We start from the raw sequence: 18047 nt of genomic DNA, 5'->3' as shown, positions 1-18047 counted from the left end.
GTCTGCCACTCGTCGGTGAACCGAGATCTGGTGTCTGTGTCGCGGGCTAACGCTCCCTTGGCCCAGGCCAACCGCTCCTCCCCATCGCTTATTTTCTTGGATTATGCTCCATACTGCACTACTAAACACACCCTTAGCACTCTTTCAAGAAAAAAGTCCAATCCCTCTTTCCTAATTGGATAGCCTTGGTCAGGCTCACATCTTACTTTCATTATCCTTTGAGTGATACCCCTGGGCCAACAATTCCAAATATAAATAGTCAAAATTTGGAACGAAACTTCTTAAATGTAATAGTTAAAATGTTTTTATAGTTTTATGAAAATACTTGATTAATTATTCATTGGGATAAGGGTCAAATAGACCCTCAAACTATACTCAATTGTGCAATTAGGCCCTTCAACTTCAAAAAGCTACAATTAAGCCCTAAAACTTGTTATTTTGGAGCAAATAAGCCCTCTAACTTATTTGTGACCTATAATTGCATGTCAATTACAATTCCGGCCAACGCCGGTGAACCTCCAGCGAACAAAAGCCAATCAACGACCGGCAACTGTTACGGTTGCCGACCGTACAGAAGGCGACGAACTGGTCGCCATCTCCAGTAGACGCAACCGGCGACCGTGGCGGTCGCCAGTCGTTGATGATTATCTTTTGCTCGCTGGAGTTGGCCGAAATTGTATTTGAGCTGCAATTACAGGTCACAAATAAGTTAGAGAGCTTATTTGCTCTAAAATAACAAGTTTGTGTGCACAATTTGAACTTTTTGATACACGCACCCAGATTTACCATGAGTACAAATATTTGAACAAATAACCTAACACACACGGGCATTATTTGAACAACCAAACATGTTCACCTATTATCAAAATTTAATTGGATTTTGAGTTTTAAGTTATATAATATATTATCCTAAGTAGATGTAAATAGATTATATTGATATTAGTATATAGGAAATAAGAAATATATTAGAAAGATTATAGTGGATAAACTAAAAAAAGATGATATTGAATGTAGGTAACTAGCTAGGCCTAGGGGTAGTGGTGTATATATAGATAGATAATATAAGTAATGGTGGTGATAGGAAGATAATAGATAAAGACAACGATAGTATAGGCATGTGATGGTATGAGCTAGTATTGATGGATATACTAGACTCGATTTACGTTTTTAAGCACAAGAGGTGTGGTTTGATGAAGTATGTAGACTAGGGGTTGACCTTGGGTGGGTCAACGTGTTGGAAGGTTGGATTGGCTTGACATGAGCTCGGAAGATGTACGTATGAGACTCGGAGTTAACTAAAAGCTATCCAAGGAAGTGGTGGTCATGTTGGTTTACGGTCTAGCGGTCACCAATGACTCGAGCTCTGCCATCAGGGTACCTGACAACATAGGAAGCAGAAGCCGCGAAGCCGAGTTCGGCTTCCATGGTTAGCCTTCATGGTAGAAGTATATAGGTAAATGGAATTGAAATTTGTAAATTTGATAGTGATGATTATAAATGAAGTTAGGTGTAGTTTTGGATTTAAAATATAAGAAAAACATATTTTCTAAATTCTTTATTAGGTTAAAAAAAATTAAAACTGTTTTCTATAATAAAAATTAGAAAATAGTGGTATAACACATTTTGTTTTCTAAATAAATAAATTGATAATTCCAATTACTAAATGATCTTAAAACTTACTTCTGCCATTGGGCGCAAATTATATTGTGGACCATGATCATAGCTGATACTGCAGTTCCAGATGGATGACACGGCCTCTGTTCCGCGCAACTGCAGTTCCCTTTCAACACAACTGCAGTATCAACCATGACCCATGGTCCACAAAATCCATTGTGGACCATGGTACATGGTATAACAACTGCCATTGGGTGGGCTGGATAGGCTATTCCATCTGGCACTTAACCGACCAAACATTCTTTAAATTGTTATACCATTGACTAGTATTAGACTCTGGTTACAAAACTTATGTGCCTACAATTAACATATTATTTATTTTTAATTAATAAATTTTGTGCTTGTAAATAAATTGAAAATACATTATATATTAAACTACATGTCATAATAATGTTAACTGCATATTATGTGCATATATTTACATGTTATGTACTTATAGTTAACATATTATGTACTCTCAATTTATTTAGATGCACATAATATGTTAATTGTAGTCTGCATATCCACATATTATGTTAAATGCAAACACGTAATTTGAATGTTATTTTGAATCAATATTTACAATACAAAGTAAACCATAATCCATGGTATAATTTGCCACATTCTTTTTCGTTTCGTTTTATTTGAGGGCTTATTTTTGGCAAATATTCATTAGATATTTATTATCGTAATGTTCAATGAATCCAAGAAAAATATTCATTATTATAAAGAAAATTTTGATCACATTCTACAACTAGGTTCTTGTTCATAGAATTGTGCCATTGTTCAAAACTTTGCATTTTAACATTATAACCTTAAAAAAAACATTATAACATAATTAGTCTTAAATTAATTTTTATTTTTCTAATATATTTTAAAAATAGATATTTAGACACTCAAATGGAGATATAAAAAATGTACGTCAAACTCACATCTTGCGCATCGAGTTTTAAAAAAAAATTAATATTTTTATATCAAAAGGAGGGGAAACACCTGATCAAACTTCTTGGTGGAGATTACGCACATGAGGAATTCCAAGGAAATCCTCAACTACCAACCCGAGCACCTCACCCAAAGGTTGGTCTATCATTCTTAACCCACACCCGTGAGTCAAGGCTTGTTTAGCCGAAAGGTCCGCCACCCCACTAGGCATTCTCAAGCTTCTCCCAGGCAAGGCCGGTTTTATTGATTTGCATGGCCCTGTGCTGGAAATAAGTGAGGTCCTATCAAAGTATAAATAAACTGTGAATTGAAGAAAAGTGATTCGAGTGAATATTACAGAGTAGAATTTGTTTTGAATAATACGTAATAGAATTTAGATCAGTCAAAAAAACTTAATTTGAGCCAATATAATCACAAATACATATGTTAACTATTGGGTCAGGACTGGATTAGGAGCCCTCAAAATTTTGAGCCTTGTGCTGCTGTACATCTTGCACGCCCTAAAATTCGGCCCTGCCCTCGGGGTGCTTGCTCAAGCCTGGTCGTATATTTATATTCGTAATAGATTTTATATATAATATGAATAAATAATTAAATGATTATCATAAAAGAGTATGTTATGCAATAACATAGGTTCTCACGTTAATTAAACATTAATATATTGCGTATGTAATATAAGTCCAAATTCTAATTCTCAATCTTTCCAAATGAAATACAAAATGATAAATTTATTTAATACGGAGTACGAAATTACAATTTACCCTATTTTGTTATCTATTTACAAAAATGTACTAATAATAAAACTAGTAGTTACGTAGTAATTAATTAGATCTTAACAAAGTCAAGGTGAAGCTTTAAAAATAATACAAGCTGAGCTTCGAGCATACAATGCTCAGGCCAGCTTGAGTATATCAGTATACAACAATGCAACAAGCATGGTTCATAGATTGAGCATTGCCAGGGCAAACATGTGATATTTGTACAACATTTGGAAGATGTTATGTTGCTAGCTCTTCTTAATCCATAGGCTACAAACAGCCAACATATGCATATGTGTTGGGCAGAAGCCGGTAAAGGCCATGTCTAACACTCGGTAGCTGAGGGATTGTTGAATTGAACGGTGATCGGTAAAGGCTTAAAGGGTCAAGTCCAGCACCCAACGTCTCGAAAATGTGTGACGTAGTGGTAAACGCTTGATCTTAAAAAGTGATATCAGAGACATGTGCCAGCAATAACATTTAAGATTAGTTGGTACTGGAAGGAGAGAATTGTTGGGCGGAGGCCAGTAAAGGCATAAGTCTGGCAATATGATTCCAAGTTTTTCCAACATAGACAGTGAAATGGATCTGCTGTGCATATATTTATGGTTGTCCTCAATGGCTACCTAGTACAAGGTGAAGCCATCATCATAGGAAACATGCCATCCGCGCCTGCAAGGCGGGGCGTTTTCATCATACTCAGCACAACAACTCCATCGCTTTTTCCAATTGTCTCTCCCGGTGTTTGGTCTGTTATCCTTCTCGTTCCATTTGTACACGATTACTCCAGATCGGTCAGTCCATTCCCCATCAATGCCTTGATGCGGTGGGGCAAAGGAAAATAGCCCCTTTTCTCCTGCAAACCGGAGAAACTTGTTAACTGCTTGGAGTATCAAAGCTTTCAGCAAAAACAATAAATTCACTGCAGAACACAAGTTTAACCGAAAATAAACAAATACGAAATATTGACTTGAATAGATATTATTTCAACTACATTCACAATCATTCTTGCCAAAACCCATCACCAAAGGCGAATAGATAAGATAAAGTAACTAACTTTAAGCAATCAAATCAACTTCTACTTAGCAACACCAATTACAGAATTGAAAGGCAGAAGAATAACACTACTGCAAATGACTCTTGGGAGACTTTAGCTCTTCAAAGTAGGACCATAGACTAGAATTTTGGCTCCATGGCCTTGATTTACCAAAACCGAATTGCTTATATAATATGTAGATTCTCTGACTTCTGAATACCGAGACCTCACTATCTTGAAGTTACCAAAAGGATTACCCACATTAAAGACATTCCTTATTGCTTTATGCGTAGATTAATATCCTACACCAAGTACCTAATGGAGCATTAACTCTTAAAATGAGGATGAAATCTTGAATAGAAGAAAATAAGGTAAGCGTGGATTTCATTAGTCTCGGACAATTGAAGCTGAAATAATGATGCCTCCCATCAACTTCATTTGAAATCCTTAACAAGATTAAGGGAAAACCTAGTTCTAGATTTTGTTTCCAAGCATATACTAACATTTATTTAAGGAGAAACAAATTCATGAAATAGGCAACCAGAGAGTAGCTGCAACATTTCATGACTAAACTCTAAACATACAGAGCAGTGGTCAGTGCATGTGTCTACACACACACGAATATCACAATCCATCTATTTGAATTCCCTAACTATTTGAAAATTTTCTACATATGCTAACAAGATTAGACAACATGAAACCACAGTGTCCTACTTTGTGTGTGCGTGCGCTGTTACAATTTGATTATGATTGGTCCCAGTTTGTGTTGCACATTGTTGTGCAGAAGCCGGTAAGGGCCAAGTCCAACACCATATGGCTAGGGGATTGTTGGACGGAAGCCGGTAAAGGATCAAGCACAGCACCAGCCTCTCGAAAATGTGATGGCGGTCTAAGGAAATAAAGTTGCCCCTTCGCTACTAGCTATAGCTTTTGGCATAGTGGTAAAAGCTGGATCCTAACACACATGATATGGCATTGAATCAGTTTTGGAGATACTCTTGCTTATCCATGCTTCAGGTGGTCCTCTTCACTATTGATAAACTTTTGAACTAAATTATGTATTAAATTGAATAACTAGAACAAAAAAACACAATCTACCATGAATATTTCTCTACAGGTTTAAGTAAATCACTTAAAAATACATCTAACCATACAAAACCGAACTAAATTTTCAATTACAAAATGGTTTATTTGGATTCATCAAATAAGCCTGAATTTCAACAAGATTGCTTCAAATAAAGGCATCATCAGCATTTCCACAACAACAGTATCAACATTCTATCATCCAATTCCAAAATTATGCATCATCACCAAGCAGAATCAAGAACCAAGAAAGCATACCAGTGGTGTGGCCATGGAAAGAGCAAGCAGTTGGGGAGTTATTTTTGTCATCAAAAACAGTGTTGCACCTCAAGCATCTCTTCTGGGCATTCAAAATTTGCAATCTTGGAGTCACTCTTTTACTAGTATTGATGTGTGAGGCTAGTCTTCTCATTTCAAGATTATGTGTCCTTCTCAAGAAAATTTGGGGTAGAGTGTAATTCATAGCCATAGCATACAATCACCCAACTTCAATCCTCTGATGTTTCAAGGATGCAGAAACTAGCGTTTCTGGTGCGCTTTGCTGCTTGTAGAAGTATTGAACCCCAAACGATGACGGATTGACGGGTATAGTAAATGTTTTTAATATTTGATAACGTGGCCAAATACTTTGCATATTTGCGGATAGACCTACCAACGAATATGCATTTACTTCTCATTCGCGAACAAATGTTTAAATTAGAATATCCCCCTTCACTTTTAGAATAAATGTCAAAGACTTAATGCCACGTGGGGTCCTCCAAGTATAGTGAGTTTGTCATATTTATTCCTAAATTTTTAAATTGATCATCTGTGATTTTTTGACTTTCAAATTCAACCATTTAATTCGTGGTTCAAGTTAACCAATCATGATCCTTCAACTTTAGAAATTTAACTAGATGTGGTCTTCTTGAAAGGACCATAGATGGTTAGAATTTAATAGTTGAAGGACCATGGGTGATTAAATTGGACGGCGGATGCAGATGGTAACAATTTGAAAGTGAAAGCATCACAGGTGATAATTTGAAAGTTTAGAACTAAACGTGGCAAAACCATTATACTCGAAAGACCTCAAATGGTATTAACTCAAATGTCAAAGTTCCCTTTATTTTTAGAAATGGCTAAGCATCATGTCAAATTATTGTGTCGACCATGGTCCAAAATAACATCGCTTAAGCGGCCTAGTCGGCTGCCTAGCCGGCCAGCTGCCTAGACCTCCAATTATGGTGATACTCTAGGCGGCTGTAGCGATTAATCGGTGCTTAGGTGAGATTTTTGCAACACTGCTAACAGATATTAAATCTGCCACTAACAATCCATTTAACCACCCACTAACAATCCATATTCCGTAACATATTGAATTAACCTCCAACACTGCCTATATAGGTTAGCTGTAGTAGCTAGCCAGCGATAAGATGATTACTTTTATCTTATCTATGTTATTTTTTTGATATATATATATATATTCATACAATCACATTCGCCATTTATGTAAACCCCTGATACACTCAAATCTACTTCATAAATTCGAATTTTCTTTCACCTATGGCCGGTTGTTCTTGGTTCTCAACTGAAGCCTGAGTTTACCATGAAAGCCATTAGAGGTCGTATTGTTCGAATTTACGAAGTCCTTGAAAGTCACAAATCAAAATGCATTAAGAGCATTGAATGTTTTTTCCATGATCAAGAGGTTAGTAATAGTTAGACAAATGTACTACTTGTAATTATTTGGTTTTTTTATAATGGTTTTCTTCTTCTGTTATGAATATTGGGGACTTTCATCCATGCTCATATTGCTAAGAAGCAAGTTGAGAAATATGGCAGTAAGTTTAAAGAGGGAAAGGTATATGGAATAAAAAATTTCCTATGTATCACTAATTATTTAAAATATAAGACCAGTTTGCACCCTTTCATGATCAAGTTTAAACATGACACTTTGGTCAAGGAATACAAGCAAATTGATTTCCCTAATCACATGTTCCACTTAAAGTCATTTCCCTCACTGATAATGAAACAAGATGTAGATGAGAAGGGCTTGATAGGTATGTTTTTAAATTTCTATGTTTTAAAATGTACACTTATCTTAATATTATTCTAAATGACATGTTTATTTACAATATTATTGGTAGACGAGTTGAAATCTACTCTCCTGTTGAGAGGAATATTGGTGGGAGGATGGCTAGGCTAATTGATTTTGTTATGGAAGATAGAAGGTAAGAACATGACTTTATATATACAGTGTGTGTTTTCATTTATGTAATGATTTCTATATAAAAATTATGTCTTGCATTTTCAACAAAAATCAACTTCATTGTACGGTTTGGGATGATCATGTCGATCAGTTGCTCCCTTATTTTAATTCCAGCTCAGTCGAGCCTATGATATTGTTGCTGCAGTTATGCAGAGCAAGGTTTCTAGACAGTGAGTCTTTTTCCTATTCCAGTTTATGTTATTACTTATTCCTACTCATTTAGTAATAAAAAAATCCTATAAAGTTTAGGTAAAAATACAATATTTCTTACCTGTTCAAATAAGTTTTTTCCTACTGATACTTAAATCAATTTGACTTTACTATTAGCCATCTCTGTTGCAGAGGCATGTATTTCCATCCACATTTTTCTCTAGTTTTCTGTACAGATTAAGAAAGAAATTAAAATTTGTTATATTGCGATCTTTTTTAAATTTGTTTAGGTGGTGAGGTTCGAATTTCTAGCTCCTTTGATGCAACTAAGCTATGGTTTAATCATAAGTGTCTACAATTTGCTTTATTTGTTAAAAGTAATTTCTATGCTACTGTATTTGTTATTTTTTTTCCCTTTTGTTGTAATGATTCTAATATGCAATATACTTTATATGACTTCCAGTTTACCCTCTGTATGCACTCCTATAAGGAAAATCGAATCAAAATCCAGACTATATGCAGTTAAGAAAGAGCGGGGATCTTCAAGTACTGAGTTTGTGGTTCCTACTATTCAAGATGTTTATGCAAGAAAAAAGGTAAACTTAATTTTTTTTTAAATGTTTACATTCTATAGTAGATATTGTACAGTTAAGCTATTGACCTTGAACCTTAATATTATAGTTAGCAAAGTTCTGGATTGCTGCTAAAATCCTTGATGTGGAGTCTTTAGGTGATTGGTACTGCATTTCATGTAGGGGTAGTAGTTGCAACAAAAAATTAGTCCCCCGTAATGGTTTGATGTAGTGATATTCCTGACTACGGTTGTGGCAAGGAATCAAACCCTACCACGAGCGTGGCACAACTCGTGGAGAAGAAGCAAACCCCGTCATGACTCAATTACAATCGTGACGAGGAGTACCTGGAGGAATAAGTAACCTAGCTACGATCATGACTAGGGGCGAGCATGAGCGCGAAACACACTCTTAAAAGTGTTCTTTCTTGTTGTTTGAATGGAGGAGACATCAATTAGACTTTAGGCTTTGTTTTTGTTCATCATCTAGACACATTGTTCTTCAAATTGCTTGTAAGAGAAAGCTCCAAGGTTAAGATATTGGAGTGATTCTTCATCAAATTGTAGATTGGATTAACATCTTGGACTGGAATTGGTACTCTCTTTACTTTTTGTACTTCAATTTCCATTTCAATTTCCTATCTTCTAGCTTGATTTCAATTCATTTGCTTTTCAATCTACAATGATCATGTGTGGCTAGATTCTCTAGGAATTGGATTGGAACCTCTTTGGTTTATGCTTTCTAATTCTTAATTGCTAAATGATGAAAGATGTATTGGAACCAACTGTATTGAAAGATGTATTGGCACCTTAGCTTGTAAGGATTTTTTTTATTTGTTTCAATCTATCCTTGTCCACGACGACCAAACCCTTTTAAAATCTTTTTGAAATTCTTGGTTAGTTGGGCTAGAGTTTCATCGTCCAGACCTTTAGTGTCTGAGTCAGTTTCTGCATCAGTGGTGAAAGCAATTGATTTGCCTTTCCTTGTCAGACCAAGATTGTCCTCAACAGGAATTTATAGTTCATAGGTGTGTAAACGTCCCATCAATTCACCAACAATCTTGTTCTCCTAGCCTGAATTCTCTTGAATGGCAGTGACCTTCATTCGAAATCTTTTAGGTAAAGAACGAAGAACTTTCTTTACAACCTGTGATTCAGTGAAGGGTTCTCCAATGATAGAAGCTCGATTAATCAAATCTTGAACTCTATTGTGAAAGTCAGTAATTGTTTCTTCCTAATTCATACTCAGATAATACTATTTGCAATTTGGATTGTTTGACATCATATGTTCCTTCAAATCTTGTTTGAAGAATCTCCCATACCTTCTTGACTTCTCCCACACCAGTGACTAGAGTAAATACATATTCATGTAGGGATCCAACAATTGAGTTCATTACCTTCTTGTTGTAATCTGAAAAAGCAATTTCAGTGTTAGACCATTCTTCTTCTAGCTTGATGGCAGTATCATTATTTGGACCAGGATTTGTAGGACGTGTCCAGCCAGTAATCATGGCACACCAAACTCTAACACATTGAGCTTGAAAGTAAATTCACATTCTGGCTTTCCAAATGAGTAATTGGTGTTATCAATCTCTGGAAGGTTCATATTGATCTCCATCTTGTCACAAATGACTAACACGGTAATATGGCATCCGGTGTCCCAGTTTACACCCTCACATGGATGATGGGAGTGGGTTCGAGCCTCAGTGGAGGCAACTGTTGACTCTTTGTGCTTCAGTAGGTTGAGAAAGTAGCTATGAACAGATACTACATTGTAACAAAGCCGGTAGTACTCAAAAAAAAAAGTGCTCCAGAAAGTACTATAGATGCAACACAAATATACAGAAAGATAACTCCCCGCTAGATCATATATAATGTGTCTAAATAATAATGTAGTATGGATCTATTTGAGTTCAATCAGTGAGTCTAATCCACTATACGTTTGAGGGAGTCTAATCTAGTCAATCCTACATTGATTAAATAAAAGACACAAGGTATTGTTTACCCAGTCAATTAGTGAGTCTAATCCACTATCTCAACTAGTCAATCCTACAGATGGTAAAGAGATCACAATGTATAAGTACCCTCTCTTATAGAGGATTGTTAAGATGGAGAACCATGCAATCAACAGTCCAAAGAGTCCCTCATTTGGAGATCCACGTTGTAGCTGTCCGTCTCATTAACTCACCCACCATTGCACCACAGTTGTATGGAATGTCTTCTCAATCTATCACCTTATGTCTAAATATGAATGCATTGAGAAGATGATGATTCAGAGAATAGACTTTCAGTAGCACATAGAAGGAGCCTCTCGAACAATTGATAATCTCTCGTGTGTGAAGTCACTCAGGCTTGGACAAACTTTTATTATATATAGGATCTCCAAATCTTGAATGACAAGTAATCTTGTAGTGTTTCCTTGTAGACCAAGATTACTTGCCATGCTTCCTTTTTGGTAATTCTGACTTCACCAAGAATGGTTTATTAATTCCTCAATATGGTAACTGGTATGTTGGTCCAGAAGGAAAGTCGGTGAAGATCATCAGCTAGTTTCCAAATCTTCATTGGTGTAGGATCTATTCTATTAGAGTCTTCTTTAGCACCATAAGACCTACACCTATCTAATTTGCCACAATATATATAGTCAATCATAAAATAGGGTTTAAAATATTTAAACACTAATAGAAAAAATAAAAATAAAAGGTAATTGCGACAAAAGCAAAAATGTATCATACATAAAGACAATATAAATCAATTTTCACGAAATGATATAACTAATAAAAGTGTAAAAATCTATTTAATCTAATTAATCTAACCAAGAAAATTTATCTAGTTTTTTTTATAAATTATTTATTTATTTTTTCTATAAACAGTTACTTGTTCGCAACATAAATTTGGTTGTTGCGGACAACAACAAAGTCTTGATGTTGTTTGCAACAATGAATTTTTGCTATGAATTGCTCATAGTACAAAACTGTTACAAATAGGTTTCCGTTTGTAGCAAGATAAATAAAGAAATGGTTTTTACAAGTATATATGAAGAGTTAATTCCAGCAATGGTCCCCCGACTATGTTGATTTACCAAAATTGGTCCTCGTCTTTTAATTTGGACAAAAAAAAAACTTGACTATTGAATTTGTTCCAGTAATGGTCCTTCTGTTAGATGAATGTTAAGTGGACACTAAATGAAGGGGTAAAGTAGTCATTTCAATTGCTTGGGGTATAATTCATCGTCTTTGATCTCACAATTGGAATTCGATATATCGTTGAAATTATTTGGATGGGGGAGGGCTGAGGGGGGTGTAGGTCCGCCGGAATAGTGTGTTGTGTATCTTTTGTGTAAATGCTAGTGGGAGGAAATCTAGGTGTGCGCGTTCTCGTGGCGGCGTTCCTGGTGCTGATAGGGCCACTACTAGGCTTTTTGGTCCGCCAAAAATGGCGGCATGCGGTGGCCAAGAGGGAGGAGATTGACCGGCTTTTGGTTTTGGCTTCTGAGGAGGCTGCTAGGCTGAGTTCTAGGCGGCTGCGGAGTACGGGTTTGAGTATAGCAGCTATAGCTTCGACTTTGTGGTGGGGGATGAGGTGCCAGCTTCGGTTTCGCTACTACTGGTATGTTGATTTAGAACTCCAATTTCATACAACATCTGAGAAATTACATGCGTTTTCTCTCTAATAAATTGCCTTTTTTATGAACTCTTATGACATTTGGAATATGATGATTATAGTGTTAATTCTTATCTTTCATTTTGAATTCAATAGTTGAGTAGGATGTGAATGCCAAATGATAATATCCAACCGATTCATCGCCGCAATAAGCCTTGAATTCTCAGAAATCTCATGCACCTCTCGCCGACCTCTCACTTGCTCACTACCTTGCGATTCAATTTCTGGGAATCGGTCACAATCAGACGCAAGATCGACAATCAGAGGTTGAATCCGGCCTCCTGGGAGCTTTGTGCGTCGCCGGAAACTACTCTGCTACCGCCCCCCCCCCCAAATCCCCTACGTTCACCTGCTTAATCCTCATCTTTCTCCCTTTTCCCATTTTACCGCCGATTTGGATCACATATGAGAAGGGAGGCACACAGGGTCACCGCCGTAAAAGAATGCTCTAATGGGGAGAATTTGCAAAGACGTTGAGTAGATTAGGGAGAACAGGAGGAAGAAGAAAACCATATAATGAAAAGACTCATTTACCCCCACACATAACGCCTCACTAACTGGACATAAACGGAAGGACCATTACTGGAACAAATTCAATAGTCAAGTGTCTTTTTTGTCCAAATTAAAAGACGAGAACCAATTTTGGAAAATCAACATAGTCTGGAGACCATTGCTGGAATTAACTCTATATATGAACATGAAAAAAATGCAAAAACTTGTGTGAGACCGTCTCACCATGAGACGGGTCGGGTCAACATGTAATTCTACCACTTATATGCACAAATGTCATACTTATATGCTCAAATATAATACTAATTAGGAATAAAATTTTTGTTACTTATAAGGGTAAATGTAATACTTTTAAGGGAAAATACAATACTTTTACATTTCAATTTAAAAGTATTATTTTTTTCCTCAAAAATATTATATTTACCCTTATAAGTAAGGGGCACTTGTCAACATCACTTATTATGAAAAATGTATTAATTTTTCTCTTATAAGTAACAAAAATTGTATTCTTGATTAGTGTTATATTTGAGCATATAAGTATGATATTTGCACATATAAGTATGACATTTGCATGGTGCTTTGACCCGATCCGACCCGTCTCACGAATAAGGATCCGTGAGACGGTCTCACACAAGTGTGTATGTGTATTTATGAAAATTATAAATCGTCTTAAAACATTTGACGGACCAAAAATAAATAGAAAGCTTGTCTAATTCGAAAAATAGCAATTGACTTTTAAAAGTCAATAAAAGTCTTGATAGAATAAATCCTAACACAGAAATTTAAAAAATAATAATGGAATAAAATGGTGTAACACACATTACAAGGCATTATAAACTTCAACATAAAATAGTATTTTTACACTTCTAGCAATAGTAGACATTATATAGACATGATCTTTGTGCATTGCGTGCAATATAAATGAATATTTCGTTCTGATCAACCTGAAAAAAATACTCAATTTGAAAGAAAATGTCATTCTTTTAGTTAGAAAATATTTTGTATATTCCTTATTTTTCTATATTTATCGTCTCGCTCATATCTTTTTTAGTTTTCTTATTATTATTATCACCATCACCGCCATTTTATTATTATTATTATTATTATTATTATTATTATTATTATTATTATTAAATACTAAATAATATATTATTTTCAGAAAAATGAACCAAACAATTTCTTAACTTTCTACGAAACAAAAAAAAAAAGGATAATTTTCTAACATCCAACCAAACATTAGAAAATTCATTTTTTTTAAATGAATAGTTTTAAAAATCATTTTACGGAGAGACCCTTATTCTCCTACCAATCTACCGTGCATCATTTCATGACCAGGAGGAAGATTTCTTTTCAATCTATTTCATGTTAAAGTGAAAAAAAAAAAAAAAAACCCTAATTTGCTAATACTTCAAATATCTCCAAACATACACCTCAGAAACATAAAATGCGAGCTGATCAACCATACTAGCTTGCAACCCAAATCTTAATAATTTACATCACTTACCTGGAAAACAAACAATCATGTACATCAACATAATACAATTATATTATGCTTCTAATAATAATCCACACATAATGGGAAGAGACACAAAACTTTTAACAATGTGAAATTCTCAACATTATGTATACATGGGTCAAGTTCCCATAGACAGTGCAGTCACTCACCATTAGGAACGCATAAATGCATCACAAAGTGTTCGAAAATGCACCATTAAGTGCAGTATGGTGCAGTGCATTGTTTTGGTGTGTGTGGTGCATTGATGATCTGGTATTCATGTATACCTGATTGTGAATCTCACCAGCACCACGGGAAGCAATGTCCGCATTTGAACCAGTATCATTAATCAGGAGAAACCGGAGAAGAAGAGGCGGCCCCTGGCCTGCCTTGCTCCACGTCCGACCCAAACTCATCCTCCTCCTCTTCCAATTCTAGGAAGCCATGGCCGTCGCCAAAGGCCTTAACGTGATCCTTGAGGGATCTCTTGTGCTTGAAATCAGAGCCGCAGATGCAATACCAGATCTTGCCGCAGTTCTTCTCGTGCGTCCGCCAGTCGCCCTTCACGGCCAAGGGCTTCCCGCATTTCCTGCACATGAACGCCTTCGCCCCGTGCTTTCTCTTGTAGTGTGTTTGGAGGGTTCTGAAGTCTTTCAGTGGCCTGGCTCTCGGGTGATCAATGTTGTGCTTGCAACCAGGTGCGCAGCAATAGCATGGCAGCTTTAGCATTGCTGTTGGCTGGGATCCCCTCAGTGATTCTGGCCCTTTCCTGTATTGTGATCCATGCCCCCACATATGCATCTAATAACACCAATTTTTAGACCAACAATATCAAAATAAACAAAAAGAAACAATCAATAATATTTGGTTTATGGGTATTTTATACATAACACTGGTGAGATCGATAAAATGCACTAAGAAGACTCTGCTTGATAGAACCAACCAAGATTATGGTGTTGACAGAAGTCAAGCTCGTGACTTTTCAAGCATGAGAATAATACTCCAATCATTATTAGGTCATTATATGACATTATTGTCACACCAAAAAGAAATGAAGTGAAGGTATATGATTCCTTAGGTATATTTGGTTGACAGGTTTAGCTATCAGGAATGGGTATCAAAGTCATTATTATTGTTTGGTTGACAGGTTTTTAGAACACTATTATGGGTTTTGATTACCTCATTAATTGCTAAACCCATTTTCTAATAAAATAAGGGTTTCATTTCTCTTCCTCCTCTGTTTCCCCAACTATTAATAAGCATTCTCATTCTACCCTATTACCAAACATGCAAGATACTTTAACCAAAACTCATTATTATTACCAAGTATTTGATACCCATTTTGATTCTGATTCCCATTTGCAAACCAAACACACCCTTACCTTGTTAGGTAGGATTTTGCTACACTCCCCTACATTATTACTCTCACACATTCACTCCCTGATCTGACATTTTATGGTGTGAAAAAAAAAAAAAACACACACACAAAATAGTCATATAAGGTAGTGGCTATAAACTGTCTGGTTTTTATAAGGGTGAGAACTATTTTCCAATTAGGTATTATCACTTGACTTTTAAATATTTCAATTTTGCCATTTAGAATTCAAGACTTGATCATGCTCATTCTTAGTCTTTTACATCACCACAATCCTAACCAAACATGCAAGTTATCCTCACATTCTTGTAATTTCACATTTTGTAATTTCACATTACTTATTCTCAGACGAACCGGGTATCCTATTATTTAAAATAACCTTACATTTCATGAACCAAACATGTATATACGTGGAAAAAAACATATATAATTTACTTACAACTAAAGTACACTTTTAAACCCTGGAACAGTAATGCATAACATTAAATTATGAATAAAAAGCTAGTGGTGATGTAGAAACCAATGACATTAATGGGGGGTGCAAGGCAAAAGACAAAACAGCTTAGAAAAAATAGATCCTGAACAGCCATGTATGAACAGTAGGTTCACAGACATATCTATTGAATGCATGATGTTTTAGTCTGACTCCATTGAAAAATCACCTGTCCGGATTCTCCTGGAACCAGAACTGCACTGGAAAGATTGCCAGTCTCACACTGGGAAACTTTATAAATTCACTGATTGTATATATGAGTTGAAAATTAATTTAGCAGCCCAGGCCAGCACAAACTTCAGAATCATTTTAAGCCATAAACATAAACTAATTAAAAATAAATAAATCTTCTTTGTTAAGATAATCAAAGGAGATCCAAGCTAAGGATAATAACCACAAGGCAAAAAGGAAAGGAAACTATAGGAATAAGAAGCTATTGAATGCAAGCTAGCTAAGAATGTCATTTTAATTATATTATATCCGAAGAAAATGGAGATCAAACTATTTTTTTTTGTCAATGACCTTATGGTCTAGTGGTATAAAATGGCTCTCTCAAATGGGAAATGATAGGTTTGATTCTCAATGGGGGCAATATATAAACAAATATTACATTGTGATAAAGTCAGTAGTATTTAAATTTTTTTTTTTAAATTTTACATATGACTTTTTATTTAAAGTTAATAATTTCAATTCTTCTCTTAGTGGACAAAATCTTTTGGTAATTTATCTCCACTTAAAGTCAATTAAACCTTTATTTTGACCTAAATACAATTTCTTTTTCTCGGGTAAATCTAAGTGGGGATGAGAGAGATTGATGTGAATTGAATCTTTTACTTAAAAAAGAGTATAATTTACATCAAGTTACACCTGAACCAAACACAATTAGGGTTAATGGTGGAAATTTTCAACCGAACCTTGCTATAGTATATATTATATATATCCTGATGAGATAAAGAAAAAATTGAAATTGTTGGCCTTGTGGCTTTTAGTTTTGTTTTTGATGACAAATTAATTAATCTAATCAAGTATTTTTGTAGTTGCAGTGATTAAATTGAAGAACTCCACCCTCCAAGATCAAATCATTTAAGAGCTCTATATTTAAGAATAAATAACAAACTTTTAAGACTACTACTTTTTTAATCTTGATTTCTAAATTCTAACTCACTTGGTGCTAAAATTAAAATTTTGATAAAAATCTATTCAACCCCTTTTAGACTTTTAGTTTGCTCGGGACCAACAGAAATTCTGATTTCACCCACAAATTGTGAGGAGCTAAAAGAGAATTAAAGCAAATAAAACTTAATTGGGGCTAAATATATATAGAGAGATATATACCTGAAGATTGTTGTATCTGTTGAAAGTTTTGAAGCAAAGATGGCAAGAGAACTGAGTTGGGCCAATGAGAATCTGGGAAGGGGTAGGGATCCAATACTGTCCTTTGATTAGTCCACTCATCATCAACGGCAGCCCTGAAACAACATCATCACTTCTACAGTTACCCCTAGGGCTGAAGGGCAGCCCTATACGTAGGGCTACAGTCCCCTCATCCTCCATTTCTGTTGCACCGCCGCTGCATGCTGGCAGCGATGCCTCTTCTTCTTCTTCTTCTTCCTCCTCTCTTCTCAGGCTTAGGTTGTTGAGGAGAGGGAGCGCCTCCCTTAGCGGCGGCGCTGAAGTGGCCGCCGGAGGGGACGCCATAAGAGAAGAAATTGTGGGAAAACTGTGGGTCTGAGGCTCGGAAGGGTAGAAGTTGTAGCGCCCAGTGAAGAAATTGTAGTACGGTTCTGTCATAGTCTGCAACTTTCGATCTTAGTTTCTAATTCTTGCTGTATATATTCTACATTGAATCAAGATTCTGTTTGAGTTATATATAGTGAGAGAGGGAGAGAGATATGTAGAGAGATATAGAGAGAGAGAGAGAGAAGCACGTATAATAAGGAGAATATATGAATTGAATCACATAATGATGGCCTGATGGGAGCTGAGAACTGAGAAGTGAAGAAAGAAGCAAAAGCTAGCTTGTATCTTTTTTTTTTTTTTTTTTTTTTTTTTTTTTTTTTTTTTTTTTCC

At 35.6% G+C, this 18047-nt stretch overlaps 2 protein-coding genes across 2 annotated transcripts; both read right to left on the bottom strand.

Annotated features, from left to right (window-relative positions):
- Positions 1 to 3512: 3512 nt before the first annotated feature.
- LOC116030499 lies at positions 3513 to 6025 on the bottom strand. The gene is made up of 2 exons (XM_031272755.1): positions 5731 to 6025; positions 3513 to 4209 (listed from the first exon to the last, which is right to left on the bottom strand). The coding sequence occupies exons 1-2, from the start codon at positions 5939 to 5941 to the stop codon at positions 3980 to 3982; spliced, it is 441 nt and encodes a 146-aa protein (XP_031128615.1). The 5' UTR covers positions 5942 to 6025; the 3' UTR covers positions 3513 to 3979.
- Positions 6026 to 14066: 8041 nt separating this feature from the next.
- LOC116029037 (zinc finger protein WIP2-like) lies at positions 14067 to 17930 on the bottom strand. Its single transcript, XM_031270916.1, has 2 exons — positions 17313 to 17930; positions 14067 to 14910 (listed from the first exon to the last, which is right to left on the bottom strand). Exons 1-2 carry the CDS (start codon positions 17766 to 17768, stop codon positions 14455 to 14457), a joined length of 912 nt encoding a protein of 303 aa, XP_031126776.1. The 5' UTR covers positions 17769 to 17930; the 3' UTR covers positions 14067 to 14454.
- Positions 17931 to 18047: the final 117 nt, after the last annotated feature.

Source organism: Ipomoea triloba, chromosome 9, assembly GCF_003576645.1.
Source record: "Ipomoea triloba cultivar NCNSP0323 chromosome 9, ASM357664v1".
Lineage (NCBI taxonomy): Eukaryota > Viridiplantae > Streptophyta > Magnoliopsida > Solanales > Convolvulaceae > Ipomoea > Ipomoea triloba.
Note: the sequence above shows the minus strand (reverse complement) of the source record. Positions and strands in the feature narration are given on the sequence as shown.